At 43.8% G+C, this 20669-nt stretch overlaps 1 protein-coding gene across 2 annotated transcripts in view; it reads right to left on the bottom strand.

Moving 5' to 3' along the window:
* Positions 1 to 20669, bottom strand: part of CARHSP1 (calcium regulated heat stable protein 1) — a 55529-nt gene that overhangs the window by 2999 nt on the left and 31861 nt on the right. The window contains exons 1-3 of one of the 2 annotated variants that reach the window (XM_034783794.1): positions 18372 to 18429; positions 15882 to 16074; positions 12445 to 12567 (exon numbers count right to left, since the gene is read on the bottom strand). In XM_034783794.1, the coding sequence (XP_034639685.1) occupies positions 12445 to 12567; positions 15882 to 16074; positions 18372 to 18414 (359 nt within the window). In that variant the 5' untranslated portion in view covers positions 18415 to 18429. Of the gene's footprint in view, positions 1 to 12444; positions 12568 to 15881; positions 16075 to 18371; positions 18430 to 20669 lie in introns of those variants that run through there. The other variant, XM_034783795.1, reaches the window with a different exon arrangement.

The following is a 20669-nucleotide window of genomic DNA, read 5'->3' as shown; positions in this document are numbered from 1 at the left end:
GCTCCCTTTATCTGTTATTCATCAGTAGCGTTAAGGTGGGTACACAGGCCCTCAGAGCAAGTACACCCACGCTGCATAGTCACCTCATTAACTGGTAGCTGTTTACTGTATGCAATCCAAGCAGAACCCGCCTGAAAATAACGCAGCTCCTCCTCCTATATCCCAATATCAGGGTCAGCCATACAGAACATTAAAGGTTACTAACTCTCCACATTTTCACTGACTGCTACTAACTTTTGCAAGGACCCTCCTCCCTGCCCCCCAGCAGCCTGCCACTAATAGAGCAAACATAGCAAGAAGCTGGGCTTAGAGCTCAGAACAAGCTTTTCACCCTTGAAGGCTCTGGGAGCCCAAGTGATTAATAATACTTGTGTAGCCAACTCTCAGCCACACATTCTCCTATCACTAGGTTAAAAAAATAGCTGCAGAAAAGCTCCTCTTTCCCACGGGAATACAACTCCAGACAGACCAGCATGGAGCAAAACAGTCAACACAGGGCCTCTGCAGAAGCAATCCCTGCGTAAAATCAGCCTTTTACAGCAATGAGGAATGGCAACATAAGGCAGAAAAAGCTTTCCCAGGGGAAATCTAAGTAAAGTCTTCCATTATGATTTAATACAAGCTCCACCAAATTCAATGCACCTTCCCCACACAGCCTGATCCAACTGATCTTTACCTCCCATGGCTCCAGGCTGCCCTCCCAACCCAAGCTAAATCCAATTCAGTGGTGGATTAATGCATGGGCCTATGCCCAGGGGCCCTGGCCAATTTGGGGGCCTCCGGAGGAGCACCGGAACCTGGGGAGAGGTGGGGGGGGGACCAGTTCCAGCCCCGCCCCCTGCTCCTCTTCCCCTGGCCCCGCCCCCTGCTCCTCTTCCCCTGGCCCCGCCCCCTGCTCCTCTTCCCCTGGCCCCGCCCCCTGCCCAGGAGAGAAGCCGGATCTGAGCCATGGTAAGAGCTGCCCAGGGAGCCCGGTTCGCTGTGGGGACCCCCGGACCTTCCACCTGCCCTGCGCAGGGGGCCCAAGAGCAGCCCCCTGGCCCGTGTCTCTGCCCTCCCCGCAGCGCGCCACCCAGGGCAGGTGGAGGGGCCAGGGTTTACCACAGTGGCCTGGGCTCCCTGGGCAGCTCTAGGGCTGGCCTTAGGGGTGAGCCACCCAAGCAACCTCCCAGGGTGCCAGGGGAGAGGAGGGGGGAGAGGAGGAGCATGGGGCAGGGACCCCGGGGGAGGGGGAGGGAGAGTTCTTTGTGTCCAGGGCCCCAGTAAAGCTTAATCCACCTCTGATCACACTAACCCTATGATTATTTGAGACTTGGCCTTACGCATCTCCTGGCTCCAGGAGCTTGCTGTAGAGAATGGGTACAAGCAGCTTCTTTAAAGCAGAGACTATTGAGACTACCCTCAGTGAAACCACTGGAAGTGCTCAAAAGAAATGGCTACCATCCCTCCAGCATCCAGTCGGCCTTGTAGCCTTTAGATCCCAAACAGTTCCAATGTGACCCAATAAGACACTCTTGCTATGTACCTGGCAGTACAAGCCGCTCCCAGGGGCTTAGATACCAATGTGAGACGTCCTGACTGTCAATGCAGCATCACAGTGCTAGGGGGCACCAGAAAGCCAAAATCCCAGTGTCAAAAGGTTAATCTGAGCATCACTGAAGAACAATAGGTGCTGTGGGAAAATTCAGAGAATGAGCTAATGAGCACTGACAGATGAGCTGATGCAGCTTTTGTGGCTGCTCTTCAGCTAGGGGTATTATCTACATTGTAATTTAACTCCTGCAGCTGGCCCCTGTGGGGCTCTGGGGCTATAAAACTACATTGTAGACATTCAGCCTCAGACTGGCGCGCAGGCTCTAGGACCCTCCCCACTTGCGAGTCCCAGAACCAGCCCAAGCCTGAACATCTACACTGAAATTTTATAGCCCCACAGCCCATGTCACCGACACGGGCCAGCCACAGGGGTTTTACTGCAGTGTAGCCATACCCTTGGAGATGATAAGCCTGATATGAATCAGCCTGAGTCATTCAAACAGAAGACTCATGTTCCACTCATCACTACCCATCTGGGGATGGCATGTTTACAATAAGTACCTGAGGTGAACATAACTTACGTGGGTACCTAAAGGACTCAGCACTGGGGCATGCTATCCCAGAAGTAGTCTGGGCACAATGGTGAATGCCAGTTGCCTATAAGATGTAACAAATCATCAGCTATGCTATAACTCCACTGTCACACCATATCATGCATGTACATGAGGAACAAACCTGAGGACCATCAGCTCCCAACAGCCCACAGGCTTCTACTATTTGGGCTAATGGAGAATCCCCGTTAGCTATTACTAGCAACAAAACTCACACTCTCTTTTGTCTTCCAGTGTCCCTGGGGCCTAGAGATGCACCTGAGCAGACCAAATGCCGTTCAATGAAGGGCACTGGACAGCCCCCTGGTGAGGGACTCCAGACAACAGAAGAAAATACCTAAAACAGTGACCAAAAACATAAACATAAGAAAAGATATGGTCAACCTGTGCCAGTGGAAGCAATGGAGCAAAGAGCAGTGAGGCATTCTTTTCCATGGGGCTTCACACACACTCTGCCAACTGCAGACAACGTTTTATAAAGCAACAGCTGCAGAAGTTAGAAAGGTTTGGAAACAAAGCAGCATCTATTCCTCGTCCCTACAGCCAAACACTCCGCCATCTCACTGACACGCACGATAGGTGTTGAGAGCGTACAGTCAGATCACTCTTTTATAGGCTTCAGCCCAAACTGGTGCCATTCCCAAGCATTGTCGTCGGTTTGGCTGAAGGAGCTGCTACACAAATAGGTGTCAACTTTGGCTTTAAAAACTTTTCTGAACACAGGTGACATCGATCTAAACACTGGGCATGTTGAGGCATTGAAAAGGGACACTGACAACTAGCCTTAGCCTGAAAGGATCTGAACTGTCTCCTGCAGTACTGTGAACCCGAAACACAGCGCAACGTGCTAAGTACATGAGCAACGGAGCAAGCAGTCAAGTCTCTTGTGTTCTTGTCAAAGCAGAGTTAAAAAAAAAAAAAAGACTAGCCTCAGTGGTAACGATTGGTTTATTATTTTGTATTGATGTTTGACTAGCGATAAAATCTGAATGATACATATAGTTACATGTATGTGGCCAGCTCTCGAGATGAAAGGGAAACCAGGTGCACTTTAACAGAAAGCTTTTCCTAATAATCCAGAGCATATGCACCGACATGCACATAACATGAGAGCTGCACCGGCCTGCAGTGCAGACTATATCTTAGGGAGAAGAGCGAATGGGATGTGTACAGATGTTGAAGGTTACGCTCTCCATTACCATGTTACCTTTTCTCTCCACACAGCTATTCGCCCACTGGTCGCCCACACAGAGAACAAGAAGCTGGCATCATTGTAATCCATAAATTGTGAGTTTAATAAAGCTGGACTTAACTTAAAAGAGCTTGGGTCAGAGGAATTAACCCAATGGGCAAGGCTAGTTGCCTTGGAATGCTGTTCAAGGCAAAATTAACTCCTGGTGACCGTACTCCAAAATGGAGATGCCCGTGAGCACACCCAATCAGTAAGAACCATCGTCCAGTTTCAGTTTAAGCGACACTACTGTTAGTAAGAGAGGCAGGAAATGTTTGAGCATTATGTTGACTGCATCAATGTTGTGTTTTTCCAAACTTATACAAACCGACATGCCAGGAGACTGAAGTTTATGAGAAAAATCTCACTCCACCCTAGAAAGGCTCTAAGTGCTTCCTCCCTCTAATGCTTCTCTGCCTCACATCTTCCCTTTCCTGTTGACATAAAGTTACTTGATCAAAAACAGGACAGTCCTTTTGAACCAGCAAGAATGGCCCAGGGCTGCAGACAGACTTCATTTCTCACACACGGATGCGCTTGGCTTCCTACTGAATGGAGATTCTTTCCCCTGCATCTTCTCTCTGCGTGTCTCGCTGGATATGGCAATGTTAACTCTGTGTCCATAGTACACAAACAGGCTGCAAAACACTGGACAGGGAATTGCTCCTGCCTTGTGATATGGTTAAATGATGTTTTGATGTTAAAGAGCAAGCAATGTTCGAGCTGGATTAGTCTCTCCATTGGTGACAAAAAGAAAACTATATAGCTATGGGAAAGATGACAAATCAGCAGTAGAGAGGGAATGGAAAAACGCATTGAGTGATGGCGTCTAAGATGAAGGGATAATTCAGAGGTTGTTTTGAAACCTTTCTTTGAGTTACAGGAGGGGGCAATAAACTTAGTTTTGGAAATCAAGTGAACTTGAAGAGATCAGATAAACTAAGCAAGAAGAATCAAAGGGTTTCAGTATGTGATAGCTATTTTCTTTTTGACTATACTTGCATTAAATGCAATTCAGATTATAGATGTAATCTAGTAGAGGATCTGATAGGAGGATAAAACAAAGATGTCTTGTTCTTATGGACTGATGAATATTTGAAAATAAGGCTGAGTTTGTCCAAAGCTACTTAAGGGATTTGGACATGAACTGCCTTTAATTTTAAATGTAAATTGAATTCTGCATCTAAATCCTTTAGGGTACTTTGAAAATCTCAGCCAAAAATATTAAAATAGAAAATGCGGTCCTTGACTCAGCGTAGAACCGAGGGCATGTATATTAAGTTTTATGCTATCCGGCAACTCTCATTTCCCATCACAATACCAATGTGATGATTGTGAGTATCTTATACTGCACTATTTTTAAGGAGGTCTGCACGTGAATCAAAGGAGGGGCTCTTATTAAGAAATTGTCTAAATATGGAATGTTACAGGCTCACAGTCGCTATTCGTATCAGTAAGGCTCTACTTAGCTCTCCAGGGACAAAGACAAGGTCAAAGGGAAACCTTTTAGTGTAAGTGCTTTCAGTGTGGTCAAAATATGTCAGAAGGAACAATCCTGCATGGCAGAGAGCTGCCCTAGATAGCTAGTTTCCATGCCTCTAAGTTTTATATATCTTGCACACTTTGTAACGCTCATTTAATATCCCTACAATACTAATATTTGTATTGAGTAGCAAGACATGAGAGACCAGTAGAGCTACCCTGAGTTAACAACCCTGAATGCCTTCGTACAACTTCAGTCCCAGGCAAACGGCTCCAGTCTTGCAATCAACAAAAGAAGGGATGAGCTAACAAGGGGCCATGGAAGCCATGGAAGGGAAAGAGAGAGTTGCCCAATCCACTTTCCTTAATGGAGTCTGAGCCAACCACACAAACAGAAACCTTGGAATTTTTGAGGTATTTCTACCCTACCACCTGTGAAGCAGACCCTGCACCTGGGGAAGGTTAGATAAGAACAACAGAGCCCCCTGCTAAATAATCAATGCTTCGTTCTACGAGCCACAATTCCAAAGAAACCTACACTTGATGCCACTGAATAAAGCCACAAACCCTGGAAAGCTGCAAATGGTACCCAGCGAAGCAATCTCCATAGACATATCTCATCCTGATTCCCAGCTCTTGGAGTCAGCTCTCTAGTGAACACTGTCCATGTCCTGATATTCAGAGCCATCTATGAGACTGACCCTAGCTACCAAAGAGAATGCCTGTTCCATGCCAGTTACGTCCCACCTTTGTAACAGCGACACTGAACTAGAAGCAGGAAACTGATGACCAATAGGAGAAAACTCATGAGCACGAAAGACAGAACTTTCACGGGATGAGAGCCTAGATTTTAGAACAAGCTCTGCATGTACACATCCAAGGTGGGGCTGCATCATGAGGCCACCTGCAAGATGAAATCCAGGCAGCCACATTCTTAAGCAGCGCACCACGCAGAGAACATGGCACCAGTACTTAACCATGGTTTTGGCTTCTGGCTACCTGAGTAGCTGCCTGTTTGCCCATGTGAGACACTGTAATTGCTATCCTGTCTTTGGACCAAGCCACAGAATTGTCAGCCCCCAGGACATGCCACAAAACTTATCTTTTCTCTTGGCTACTTGGGGTGCATCAGACAAGGGGTCTAGGGTTGGAGTATTATGAACATCATTGTGGGCACATACTGTTGTAGTTTTCAATGGGAAGCCCACTTTGCATTAGTATTATGTGAATTTCCTGACCAAACTGAGAGGAGGGAAAATACATGAATGGCAGAAAAACCTACGGAAAATCCTGCTCACTAATGTTCTCGTTTCCATACCCCTCCAAATAACATTGAATGATTTGTTCCCTCTCTTCCCATCGGAGCTAGTTCTACCTGCCGTAACAGCTCCTGCTTTGGATATATTTCAGTATACCAATGGAAGTAAACCATCTGACTGGTAGGGTGGGAAGAAGAGACACTGCAGCCCTGGGCTAGGCAAAGCCACAGCCTGCCTTCAGAACTAGCAATGGACTCAAGTCAGAATAATCACACCTGGATTTTCAACAACCCCAAGATTCAGGTGGGCGGAGGGATAAGAAGACAAGAGGTCCAACTGGGGAATATTGTTCAGGACCGTCTCCTTTTAAAATGTAACACAGGCAGGGCTGTGCAGAGCAGCTCTCCGCTTCCTTCTTCCACTCAAAAAGTCACTTGGGATATTCAAATTATAAAATCCAAGCTATGACTCTCCTATGTGTTTCACAGAGCAGAGAAACGGGGGGGGGGGGGGGGGGGGGGAGAGAGGAGTCTAAAACAAGCTATAAAAATCCAAAGGGATGCTTGGTCCACCTTTGGGCATGTTCATATGGCATGGCAATGGGATGGCAACTCTTAGTTTAACATGAACAGATTTCATTACTGGTGCATAGCAACAGGTAGTATGTAGCCATTTATCACACTTGTTTTGTACAATGCATCACTTCAGCTCACTGCTGAGTCCTCATTTTTTGCTTCCATAGAAGCTCTGAGTACTCAATCAAACATTATGAACTGTGCACTTGGAGAAACCCCTGCTAATACAAATACTTCAAACTTGAAAAGCAGTGAGAAAGACCAAGGCCAGGTTAGGTGCTTTAAGAGGAATCACACCACAGCATAACCTGGTAGCTCTTTGTCATTTAAGAGATATGGTTACATTTGCCTGGCTTACCTCAATGAGGTTCTAAAATGGCAGATTCCAATAAGCAAAGAAACATTCTCCATTCCAAGACAATTTCAGAGTTATTGCACTGCGAGTTTTCCTGGGTGCTGAAGCTTCAATTCTTTTGCTGGAATATTCACTTTCAATTCTGTCCCTCAGCTCAGAACTAGACTCATCTTTTGGAGAAAAAATACTATTTCTCGTGTCTCCAATACATGATTTTATACCCCACTCCACAGATACAAGAACAACCCAAAGAGTGTTAAGGCAAGATGCTGACCTTGCAACGCAACTGACAGCAAGTCAAAGAGGAGTTTGAAAAAGACGATCTCTATATTCCTGCCAAAGAGCCTGGAAGGGTAACAAAGGCAATGTCTGATTTCTTTCATGCAATGGGAGTGTGACATGGACATATCTAGGTGTAAAAGCAGGATGTCATGGCCCAAAGTAAAACTCTTGCCTTTCAGTAATCTCTTCTGATCGCATATGTATGAATGTGTGGCCTGAAACAGAAATGCATCCCTATTTACAAACTGTTTCCAGCTAACATCGCATCCTTAGTTATGGATGTAATGAACCTAGTTCTTCCAGAATGCATGCCCCAGTATGTTAGGAAACTACAGCAAGTCGGAGATCTCTGCAAGGCTGTGTATGATGCAGAGGGGCGGAGAGAGAGGTACAGTACGGAGTGCAAACAGAGCACAGTTCTGAGGACTGGTTCACTAACACTGTGATCAGTACATTCCAGCCTGAAGGACAGTGTGAAGGTCTCTGCAATGCAGCCATTCCTCTTTGCAGCCAAGTTCTAACAAATTGCAGAAAGCCACAGAAGCAAGGCACATCACTTTCCCATTCCATGAAATCAGCTGCTCCTACAATGGTGTTTTCTGAAGCAGACATTGGTTCATTCACTTGTAACGCTCTCTGCTGAGCTAGCTTCCAGTCTCACCTCTATAATCAGGCCAGTTTAGGGCCAAATCCTGTTTTGCACTGTACAGGGTTGGGGGATAAACAAGCCTTCACTGCGTGCCCCCTAGTGCTCACTAGAACACTGGCAGCCATCACCAAGGGCACTCCACAGCCCCAAGGGACCCACAGCGCACGTGCTGCAGTGACTAGCTCATACTACGCAGCAGCTTGTCTTGTAGTCTTCCACACACTTCCCTGGCTATTCTGTTCTGCACCCGCAGGATGGTTTGGGAAACTGCTGACCAGCAAGCTCTGCAGGGATCTCCTCTACTACTGACTACCACACAAAAGCTTCAAAGCCCTCAAATTGTCATCCATCAGGAACTGCGCCCAGTCTTTTTGGGAAAGACAGATGGAGAACGAAGAATAAATTACAGTCATATGAGTTGTTATGCTTCAATGACAGACAAGAAGCCAGCATTTGCGTGAGCTACCATTAGCCCCCATTCAATTGCTGGCTATGAAACCAGAACAATGGAGATAGGATATTCAAAAGGACAGAAAATTTGCTATAACCATTGCTGCTACAATAACACCGTTACCTTGGAGATAGTGGTTCATTTTAAAGCACTGCCTTGTGGTTAGAGAAGAGAAGGGATTAGAAGACCCTGCCAGGGAGAGATTCATACCCCCATTGGGAAGTGGATTTTTCAAGCCCAGTTCTAAACGAAGACAAAGTGCATGAAAACCTTACTGCACTCGGTGGGCCATAATGTCTTTCTAGTTTAATTACTTTTTACTATAGTAATATAAAGCATTTCCAATAATCTCCAGGAAGCTTTTCAATAAAGGTACTTGGTTTTCTGGCATCAATACTTAATGCAGAAAGCCAGAAAAAGTAGAAACCACCAGTTTTGTGGATCAGCCTTTGGTCTGGTTACATATCAGGCAATAGTGAGTTTCCATATCAGACGCTACGGAGAGTCATAATTTGAGAAATGCTTCCAAATGGAAATTCCACCCCACCTCCCCCGCTGTGTGCACCAATACTACAGGGCTTCACATGGGCCTAAAGTTCTGCCCAAGCTGAACAGTTTGCAGGATCAGGGCCTGACTGCCTACACCAGGAGAAAGAGTGAAACTGAATATACACATGTGCTATCTAAGTAAAAACAAACTGAACCTGAGAACTTTTCCCCTCTGATTTCTTTCAACTCTAATAAATTTAGGAGTTACTTGTTACAATGGTAGGTAAAACAGACAGAAGAATCGTTTAATTTGATGAGATCCTTTTAGTTTGATGGGCTTATGAGACACATTTGCATTGAAATGTAACCCTGCTATTCCTCACAGCTGTGGGAGCAAACAAAAGAGGATCAGACAATCTTACCAAAGTTGCTTGGGAAAAACAAAACAAAATCCCAACCATGACACTGCATTTCTTTACATTAAAATCAGGGCTTCCGGTTTTAAGTTAAAGTAATGTTCATCTGTGGGAAGCAGCCAGATTAACAGTTGTTGTTTAGAATATCCACTGACCTTCCCCCATTGTAGAGATGAGCAAACTTCAATGGGGTCCCTTTTTATCTAAGCCCTAAAGTTGGTGAGTGCAGATAAAGCATTCAGGTTTTGTTCCAAAATGTCTGTGCTGCAAACCTGGTCAACCAGTTTCAAGCCACTCCTAGTCAAATCACACTGGAGAGTGGCCAGAGGCTGAAAAGAACACAGAGAAGAAGTGAACCCATATAAACACGGATCGTATGTTGAAAGTGACACTGTATAATGATAACTGAGTCACTAGAATCTACTGAGCCATTATGGGTTATACAACGCTCCTGATATGAGCAATTCCCATTAATGAAGAACAGTGTTTCTAATTCCCAATGCAAGATGCTGAAAAGAAAAGAGTTATTAAATCATCGTTTCTGCACTGCCTGGTGTCAGAAGTAAGAGACAGTGATACTTCCATTCACTTTCAACCACAAAAGCTATTTCCACCTACCTGAACCGTACTTTAGAATAATTAAAGAATACAGAATCTTCAGCACTTTGGTAATTGCACATATTAATAAGAGGGAGGGAAATGTCAACTATTTTAAAATTGTAGATCTGAAACTGAACATTTAAACTAAAGGCCCAATCCTGTTCTTATTAATATCAATGGAAAAACTCCCACTGACTTCAATGAGAGAAGAGTTAGGCCCTAGACGTATACAACCTTCCAGTCCCACAAAACTTGGAAGTGTTAAGCTTGCTAACCTGCTTATAAAACATAAATGAAGGAAAACATAAAGCCACTCTGCATCAGACCATGACGCATTCAGAAAAACTGGACACTAGTAACAGTGGGATCATCAGGCAAAAAGAGCCAATCCTGGAATTATTCGGTAAAGCACAAACAAGAGGCAGTGTGATTCAGTAGATAAGGCACTAGACTGGGACTCAGGAGATCTATGTTCAATTCCCAACTTTGCCAATGGCCTCCTTGTTTCCCTCCCACTCTCTGTCTGCCCTCTCTATTTCAACTGTAAGCTCTTCAGGGCAGGGATCATCTTTTCCAATGTGCTTGTGCAGAGCCAAACTGAGCCTAGCACGAGGCCCTGATCTCAATTGAGACCTCTAGGGAATCCTGTAATACAAATAAATCATCACCACCAGCATCAGTGGGGCTTGAACCTGCAGACACTCACTACTGGGGACAGTGCAGTGAATAGCTCCAGCAGTAAAGCACTTCTTCCAGAGATACGTTTTCAAGAGCACACGCATTGTTTGCAAATCTGGCAGGAGTAAGGGAGGTTGATAATGCACACGACAACTCTAGACATGCATTATCGAAGTGGTAAATATTTATCAAGCACTGCATTTGCTCCAACTTCTACAGCACCAGAACCACTGAAATAGGAGTCAGGTGGAGCCAGAATACATAAGTGCCCATATTTAAACAAAAAATTACTGAAAGATCAACACAAGGGGAGGTGCTGAGGAGGCAAACACGGTACAATCTCAAATTCCATGTGTTTGAACAAACTGAACCAATATGGAAAGGATGTGAACAGAAGAAAATTTTCAGTTGCTTATATATCAACGCTAGGTGTGTGGGATACAAGTGAGAGGAACAGGTTTCAGAGTAGCAGCCGTGTTAGGTAAATTCTCATTGATGAGAAATAATTTGCTGTAACTGGTATTACTGAAACCTGGTGGGATGATTCACACGATTGCACTGTTAAAATCGTCAGTTATAACCTGCTCAGGAAGGACAGAGTGGGTTAAAGAGATGGGGAGGAGAGGGTCACTCTGTGTTAAAGACACTATTACCTGTTTTAGGATTACTGATAACTAAGAACTACAGGACCTTGAATGCATATGGATCAATTGCTAACTAACAAAACCCAGGGAGGGCTACTGGTGGAGGCATGTTACAGGCCACCAAATCAATCCAGAGAGCAGTTACCAATCCATGAGAGGACCTTCCCTCTTATCCCATGACAGCTTACTTTGCTTAAGAGCCTTTGGTGTGGAACCTTGTCAAAGGCTATTTGAAAATCTAAATACACTATATCCACTGGATCCCCCTTGTCCACATGCTTGTCCACCCCCTCAAAGAATGCTAGTAGATTAGTGTGGCATGATTTCCATCTACAAAAACCATGTTGACTCTTCCCCAACAAATTATGTTCATCTATGTATCTGATATTTCTGTTCTTTACATAGTTTCAACCAGTTTGCCCGGTACTGAAGTCAGGCTTATTGGCCTGTAATTGCTGGGATCACCTCTGGAACCCTTTTTAAAAATTGGAGGTCTCATGACCTCCATGTTGGAGGTCTCATGAAGCCAGTAGGAAACACCACTTGGAGTTTCTAAAAATTATAGATGATCATTTTTTAACAAAAAAGGTATTGCACCCAACACAGGTTAACTTGATTTTGAACTTCATTATGACAAATGACGATGAACTAACCATTGGCCTGGAAATTACCTAGGGACCAGTGATCATGATCTGATTACATTTATTGTGGGCAAACAGAGGACTGTCCCAATCAGTAATACAGATACTTTATGCTTCAAAAGGGCTAATTTCCCAAAGGTGAGGAACGTTATGAGGAAATTGATTGGGAAGAAAACTTAGAGGGAAAAAAGTGAATGAAAATTGGGAGTTCTTGGTCTTTCTGGAAAATATGCTTTTAATCAAACAAGTAATTGGACTCAACGCAGAACACACTGGGTGAAATGTAAAGGCCTGTGAAATACAGAAGGTCAGGCTAGATGATCTCACAGTCCCTTCTGGCCTAAAAATCTATGACTTTATAGTATTGCTCAATAATCAGCTTAGCCTACTACTTTCCATAATATTTGCACATTTTTCTGCACTGAGGTTAAAGTTGCACAACACAGACCCCTTTATAACTGAGTAATGGGAGGGAAGAGAGGGGGGGAAAGGACATTGCCAATCAACTGTAAGTTACAACAACCAGCTCTTCAACTTGAAAGACTTACTCAGAAATGTGTACAAAGATGTCTGGCCCTCCATCCTCAGGAGTAATGAAGCCGTGGCCTTTGGAGCGACAGAAGCATTTACAGACTCCTTTGTAGATGGGGCCTTCAGAGGCCCGCACGGTCCTGCACATGGAGAGGGACACAAATAAGCAGTTCATATTCAGTTATATGTGGGCTTCCACCAACACCAGAGCCAGAGAATACCATCCACACTGAATACAACAGTCCAAATGTTCAGTTACACACCACTAACATGTCTCTCTGTGCAAACTATTTTAACATACAGTATCGTATGCTACATACATCTTATCTAGCACCCCAATGGCCTTTGAAAATGGGTCAAAATCAATAGCGATCTATGCTGGTGCTGTAGTCCAGCAGCGGATACCTTTAAACACATGTGCTGGGATTGCTTTAGAGTACAGATTTTCTGGAAGTGGGTATTCATACAGAGCAGCAGTCTTGTCCAGGCTCCCATGTAGATATTTATATAACTGTTGCTATAGGGCCTGAGCCAATGAAGTCAATATAAGGACTCCCAGTGACTTCAATGGACTTTGGATCAGGCTCTTAACTGGTGCGGATAACATCCACCCCATCAAAAAAAGCTGATCTGCCATTCCCCAGACCTACAACAGCTGTAGCTGAATAGGCAATTGGCATGACAAAGCATGGGATGGACTGAGCATGAAGAAATTTACTCCAGTGAACAGGGATAAATATGCTCATGAAATTTTATGATTTAGCCATTTTGTCCTCTCAGCTATGCTTATTTGGATACCCAGGCAGCCAAACTACCTGTCTAAATACCTTACAGATCCACAAGATTGTAATGAAGTTCACTCCATTTTCACTGATTGTGCTCTCCACTTGTAATATTTTTTCCTTTGTTGTGATTGTTATGATCGCCTGGCCAATATTCAGTTTTATCTTTATATCGACACATTCTCTTTCTTTTTCTTCTCCACCTGTGACTCTCTAGAATGGTTATTTAAAAAAAACAGAATAAAAAAGACTGTGCAAGAAGTTTGCACCCCAGCCATCACTTCTCAGGTGCCCTTCATAGGCAAGTGTTATACCTACATTACAGATAACCTTTCTGTGCCTTGTTGGGGAATAAGTGATACGCCCAATGTCCTGCATTCAGCTACGTAAAGGACTGTAAGAAAGAGAGTGTGGAGATAAATAAATAATGTAGTAGCAGAAAATGGCAGGCCTTGTGCAAAAAATAGTGGAAATGCCAGGTAATAGCCAAGAATGAGAAACATGGATTTGGGGGGCCCTGAGGAAGCTGAGGCATATTGATGTGGCTGAATAGATAAAGTTACACTTACATAGCAGCAGGACATGAAACATGGTCAACCTCACGGCTGCATTCGCTTCTTCACCCCATCTTTCACTTTGTCCCTGCTATTGCGGTACTGTTTGTTTGTTTGTTTGTTTGTTGTGCTGCTGCTACCATGTGGAATCCAATCTAAAGCTGGCGGGAGGCGGGAATGTAGCGTTTCAGTTTGTCAATAGCCCTTCTGACCTCTCCCTTGCTCACACTGTAGCCGATTCTCTCTCATTTCTGAGCTGCTGGGGGGATTCCATTATAAGCTGGCCAACCCCCAGTAAGTCATTTGTATTGCCACTTAGACATGTCATAATTTTCAAAATGTACGTCACCTTCAGAGGGTTTATTTAGATCTGAGTGAATTGAAAAATCTCTTAAAAGATCTGCTCTGTTCCTGAATCACTCATTTAAAGCCACAAGCCCCAGCAGTGGGGAAATGGGACAGAAAACTTAAATACCAAGTATTGAAAAAAGTATCCATGAATAACTTCATTTCTACCTCCAAAAGCGAACTAAGGGCCTGATCCTGCAAGTATTTATTACTGGGTATAACACTTACTGCCCTGAGTAATCCATTGACTTCAAATCAGCCTATTCAGGGAAATAAATAAATAAAGCACTCCTCCCAGCAATGTTTATAGGAGAAGACCTCAAATCTGTAATGAACCAACTGAAAGTGGAGAATTTCAGATCTCACGCATCAGAAACGCATCAGAAACGAATTTTAAAAATCTACCTGGTGCAACAAGATGTTTGCCACCACAGTCTTTCTTTCCATGCAGTTTAGGACTTTGAACTGGCTTAGAGCTCCTTTTGTTTAAAAAGGGCAATCAAAATTAACAGCTGTTTTAATTTTCAGAGTTACCAAATTCAGCAAGATTCTGACAATTAATAGTGATTAGAGAATTACAAGAGCCCCCCCACCCCCTCCAAAAAAAACCCCACCATAAGTCTTCAAGAGCTGGAGTGGAGATTAATGACTGATAGTTAAATCCTATAATTTAGACATAGGAAAAGTCTAACCCTCAGGTGGTTTTTATGGTCACATCAAGCCCAGACATGAAACTGGGCAAGCACCTCATGAGGTTTTTTTAAACCATAAAATGGTCCATTATAAAAGTTCAGAGCAACTGAAGTATTTTGTAATTAACATCATAGTAAGTTCACTTCTTCTGGTGTGTTTTTTTTTTTAACTTACTGAACACAACTGCTAATATAAATAACCTCAGTCTTAATTCTGCAATGAATCAGTAATGTTAACTTCTGACAAGAGAAGGTGGATTACACAGCAGCAAAACACAGCTGACAAACATACCAAGCCAACTAGATACAGAAGCACTTAAAATATAGACAAATAGAAAGACTGAGGTCTTAGTGATGTAGCATTTTACTGTGAGGTCTGCTTGTACAGACCCCTGCTCCCTTAAAGACCTCATTCCAGGATTGGGGTCCAATGGCTGAACACAGCTTCATATTATATATATGCAGTGTAATTGTACTCATGTTGGTCCCAGAATATTAGAGACAAGGTGAGTGAGGTAATATCCTTTATTGGATCAGTTAGAGCCTGATCCAAAATTAACTGAAATCAAGGGAAAGACTCCCATTGCCTTCAACGGGCTTTGGAGCACAGCCTTATTGTGCAGTTTTGCTCTTTATCACAGGTCCATGTCATACGTTCAGTCAAAAGTGACCAGACAGTGGCCTCTTTGGGGAAGACACTCCTGCAATATTTATTTCACTCGGCCACTCTGGATCCACCTTGTCTTGGTAGAATCCTCAGAGGCCTGTACTGGATCGGTGGGTGATGGAGGGTGAAGGATCAGGACAAGGCAGACTGCACTGGAGGATCAGGGTCTTAACTAATTAAAAACAACCACAACCACACACACACACACTTTGTAAGGCAGCTTCAAGCAACCCACAAACGCAGCGTCCAGCCGAATCCAACAAGGGCAGAGTTATACCAGGAAAGCTAGTATATACCTTGAATAACTCTATTAAACTTGGGTTTTGTGCAAATTCATAGAACACTATTAAAAGAGGTCACATTAAATGTCAATAGGTGTCCTTCCTTCCGCGTTGCTCCCCCAATACTCACGCTGAAAACGTCCTGGTCCGTCGAGTTGGAAGGGGACTGGGGATAAGGTAACCTCGCATGGGAGATGGAGAGCGATCTCTTGTTCTGCGGTTTTCGGGCAGGCGGAGAGAACGTGGAGACCCTGGAGAAGTGGGGGACTGCTCAGAAGCTGAAGACATGGGCTCAGAAGACATTCCTGATCCCTGAAGAATATCTACCGGGGGAAGGAAATTCTGATTTAGTACAAGATTTTGACCTTTTCAGTAAAGATCATAGTTTTCCAGCTTCTATTAAGTCATCAAAGCGGGGTCACTTCCATGCACCCATATGCTCAGATATTAATGCTCCAAGACATACTGCTATGTGCAGAATCATATGACGTACAGTTTCGATCAGCTAGTTCTCATGAACTGCATCGGGAAATTCCCACAGAAAATATCCAAAGGCAATCTGTTGCCTCACAGATTCACTGCCTTATTTCCAATGTGGCTAGTCTCATTTGATGTGTATTGACAATTTACCTATATGAAAAACCCACAAAATTAAAAAGCATTCCTAAGTTCCTTCCTAAGACATTTTTTATTTGATAAAACAGATTAAAAACTGCATTCTCTACCTGGCCTACCTCCATTCATATGAGAAGTGGAATTTCTATTGGAACCAGAGGGTCTGGAGAACTATACACTACACAGCTCTTTTTTCTTTCCTTTTGCTTTGTAACTTGAAGTGAATTTTTTCAGGTATATGAAAAGTGCTGGATTCACAACATAGGAGACTGAAATCTGTTTACATCACAGAACAGATACTGCAGAGCAGAGGCAGTGGCAGTGCAAGCCTTATTTAGCAGAACTCAGCCCAGACCAGGAGGAACCATCGCTAGGGAAAAGATAAGTGAAGCCAGGTCTATGCTAGGAGCGCTTTGCTGGTAGAACTATGCCAGTATATTATACCGGCAAGGCGCTCCTAGAGTAGACAAAGATTACACCAGCAAAAACCTTTGTCAATATAGCTTATTCCATGCACCCCCAATCCCAGTGAAATAAGCTATTCCAACAAAAGTGCAGGTTTTTTGGTACAACTGCATCTACACTACAAAGCTGTGTTGGTCAGAGGTCACAAACTAATCACACCCATGAGTGACGAGCTATGCTGGGAAACATCTGTAGTGCAGAACTCACCCTATTCTCCCAACCAGTCAAATTCTTGGTCTTCTTGCCAAAACTCCACAAAAAGGTGTCAAATTGATAAGAACATATCTACCCACTATGACTAGCCTGAGACCACGCAGCAGTTCAATGTAACTGTCTGTCCCTACCACCTGGGTTGATTCACACCAATGACCAAGAGGCAAATACTCCATATTTAAATTAAGAATCCCAATCCCATGAACAGCAACCAGTCTTGCCCTTACCCACTTTGAATAGAAGGAAAGGAAAAAAGGTCTTTTCCTTTCCTTACCCCAATCTCAAGTTCTGTGTTTATAATGACACAAACAATCCAAAACTTTCAGGAGTTTATTTTCCCAGCATTACAGGACTGAGACCACGTCAGATACACAAAAAGCCTCATTTAAAGGTATGGGAGTGGTGATGAGGAATACAAACGCCAGAAAAAATAAAAACCTCTTACTGAAAGGACTAATCAGGGAAAGAAGAGCTTCCCAAATTGGTTTTGGCCAGTTACAATCAGACACCTTCTTGTTGGGGTTACAGTATATGCTTATATTCTGTGTATTTCTCCTGAGTGAGACAGCTTTTGAATTGGTTTCAAATGGCAGTGCAAAAGGATCCTGGTTTCATTATTTTTAAATGTAATAGCATTATTTTTTTTAATTGAATACATAAAAAACTGCTATAGCTGCTGGTACATGGAGTAGAAACCCACTGACAACATCACCTAAGATTTAAGCTTCTCTTTTCTATTACTTTCATGTATATTTCAGTGAATAAAAAAAGAGTAAACAACAGCACTTTGAAGCACTGAGTCTCTCTCTGACACCCCCCCAACCAATCACCCATCCACTTGCAGGAATGTGATCAAGGGCTCCTCTACACACAGAAGCTGTACTGCTTAATTATACCAATATAGCAGTACAACTCCCCCAGAGTGGGCACAGTTATACCAGAATAAAAGTGCTTACCCCAATATAGCTATACTGGTATCACTGGGAATAAGGGAGCATGAGCTATACTGGTATAACTGCATCCACACTATAGGCTGTAGCAATGTAACAGTTCCAGAAGAGATATCACCAAGACCAAAAGCTTATTCAAACTGGAGTTTTTCAAACTAGACAAAAGAAACCCATCTCACACCCCACTCAGACTCCCACACACCCCTTCCCATGAATTATGGAGCGAATCTTAGGTGACAGTTGGAAGAGTCACATTCTTGCTGTCAATACAACATTTCCATTCCTGTTAGTTCCTTATTGAAACTATCAAGTATAAAATTAAAGCAGCCTCTTTAGAATGAAGACATCAAGGGAAAAACCTTTATTGGTTTAATTACTTGAGGTGTCAAGAGGGTAAGTTGGAAGAGACGAGATCCTCATGTTCCCTTTAGCAAGGCTTGAACTTTTCACACCACACTCTCAAGGGCACCAACGCCCTGTTGAAATAAATGCTTTTTTCAGATTATTTGGACATCGATGGTTCCTTGGGGCATGTCTCTACGTACAGCACTGCAGTGGCACAGCTGTACCGATACAGCTGCGCTGGTGCAGACGCTCTATGCTGACAGGCAAGGTCTCTCCCGTTGGCATAAAAAAACCCGTCTCCGCGAGCAGCATAAGCTATGTTGGCAGGAGAAGCTCTCCCGCCGACACAATGGTGTGCACATGAACGCTTATGATGGTGTAACTTATGTCGCTGGAGGAGGGGTGGAATATTTACACCCCTGAACAATGTAAGTTTTGCTGACATAGGCTGTAGTGTAGAAACAGCCTGAGAGTCACTGGCCAATGTCAGCCCTGATGTAAGTGGGCTCAACATTTGGCAGGGATTGGAACAACAGAGGCAAAGCCATAGGATTTCCCAATGATTTGCTGAGCAAGCTTACGCTGAGGAAGTCAAGAAGAGACCCCATGTTACGACTGAAACCCTAAAAGCTCTCTTGATTTATTTTCTTTGCTCTCAAGGGCTGAGCACCCCCAATGGCAGTAGAGACCTAAGATGTCTCCAATGAAACCTAAAGCAAAAGTAAAACAGAGGTGATTTAAAATTCCAATTTGAAAACTGAACAAATCAGAGGTGATACGGGCTGTTGTACCAGCAGCAGTACAAACGTTTACAAAGAAGCAAGGCTTTTACCAGGTTATATACATTTGAATCCACAGAGAGGAAACCCTTGGCATTTTGCATATATGTATAATAAGCAAAGCACAAGGTAACTGTGTTTCCCCTAAAAAAAATGAGGGGTCCCAGTGGCACCTTAGAGACTAACAAATTTATTTGGGCATAAGCTTTCGTGGGCTAGAACCCACTTCATCAGATGTATGAAGTAAAAGATACAGGAGCAGGTATAAATACATGAAAGGATGTGGGTTGCTTTACCAAGTGTTAAGTCAGTCTAACGAGATAAATCAATTACCAGCAGGATATCAAGGGAGGAGAAATAACTTTTGAAGTGGTACGAGAGTGGCCCATTACAGACAGTTGACAAGAAGGTGTGAGTAACAGTAGGGAGAAATTAGTATTGGGGAAATTAAGTTTGATACCATTATGGCAAACCTGGTGGCTGAACTTTGTGACTTTGTCCTCACCCACAAATATTTCAGATTTGGGGACAATTTATACCTTCAAGTCAGCAGCACTGCTATGGGTACCCGCATGGCCCCTCAATATGCCAACATTTTTATGGCTGACTTAGAACAACGCTTGCTCAGCTCTTGTCCCCTAACGCCCCTACTCTAATTGCGCTACATTGGTGACATCATCATCTGGAGCCCTGGGAAGGAGGCCCTTGAGGAATTCCACCAAGATTTCAACTATTTCAACCCTACCATCAACCTCAGCCTGGACCAGTCCACACAAGAGGTCCACTTCCTAGACACTACAGTGCTAATAAGTGATGGTCACATAAACACCCTATACCAGAAACCTACTGACTGCTATACTTACCTACATGCCTCCAGCTTTCATTCAGACCACATCACATGATCCATTGTCTACAGCCAAGCTCTAAGATACAACCGCATTTGCTCCGATCCCTCAGACAGAGACAAACACCTACAGAATCTTACCAAGCGTTCTTAAAACTGCAATACTGACCTGGTGAAGTGAAGAAACAGATTGACAGAGCCAGAAGGGTACCGAGAAGTCACCTACTACAAGACAGGCCCAACAAAGAAAGTAACAGAACACCACTAGCTGTCACCTACAGGCCCCAACTAAAACCTCTCCAGAGCATCATCAAGGATCTACAACCTATCCTGAAGGATGATCCCTCACTCTCACAGACCTTGGGAGACAGGCCAGTCCTTACTTACAGACAGCCCCCCAACCTGAAGCAAATACTCACCAGCAACTACACACCACACAACAAAAACACCAACCCAGGAACCAAACCCTGCTACAAACCCCGGTGCCAACTCTGTCCACATATCTATTCAAGGGACACCATCATAGGACCTAACCACATCAACCACACCATCCGGGTCTTGTTCACCTGCACATCTATCAATGTGATATATGCCATCATGTGCCAGCAGTACCCCTCTGCCATGTACATTGGCCAAACCGGACAGTCTCTACGCAAAAGAATAAATGGACACAAATCTGACATCAGGAATCATAACATTCAAAAACC

Source organism: Trachemys scripta, chromosome 10 (genome assembly GCF_013100865.1).
Source record: "Trachemys scripta elegans isolate TJP31775 chromosome 10, CAS_Tse_1.0, whole genome shotgun sequence".
Lineage (NCBI taxonomy): Eukaryota > Metazoa > Chordata > Testudines > Emydidae > Trachemys > Trachemys scripta.
The sequence above is the reverse complement of the archived record's forward strand: the minus strand, read 5'-3'. Positions and strand labels throughout refer to the sequence as shown.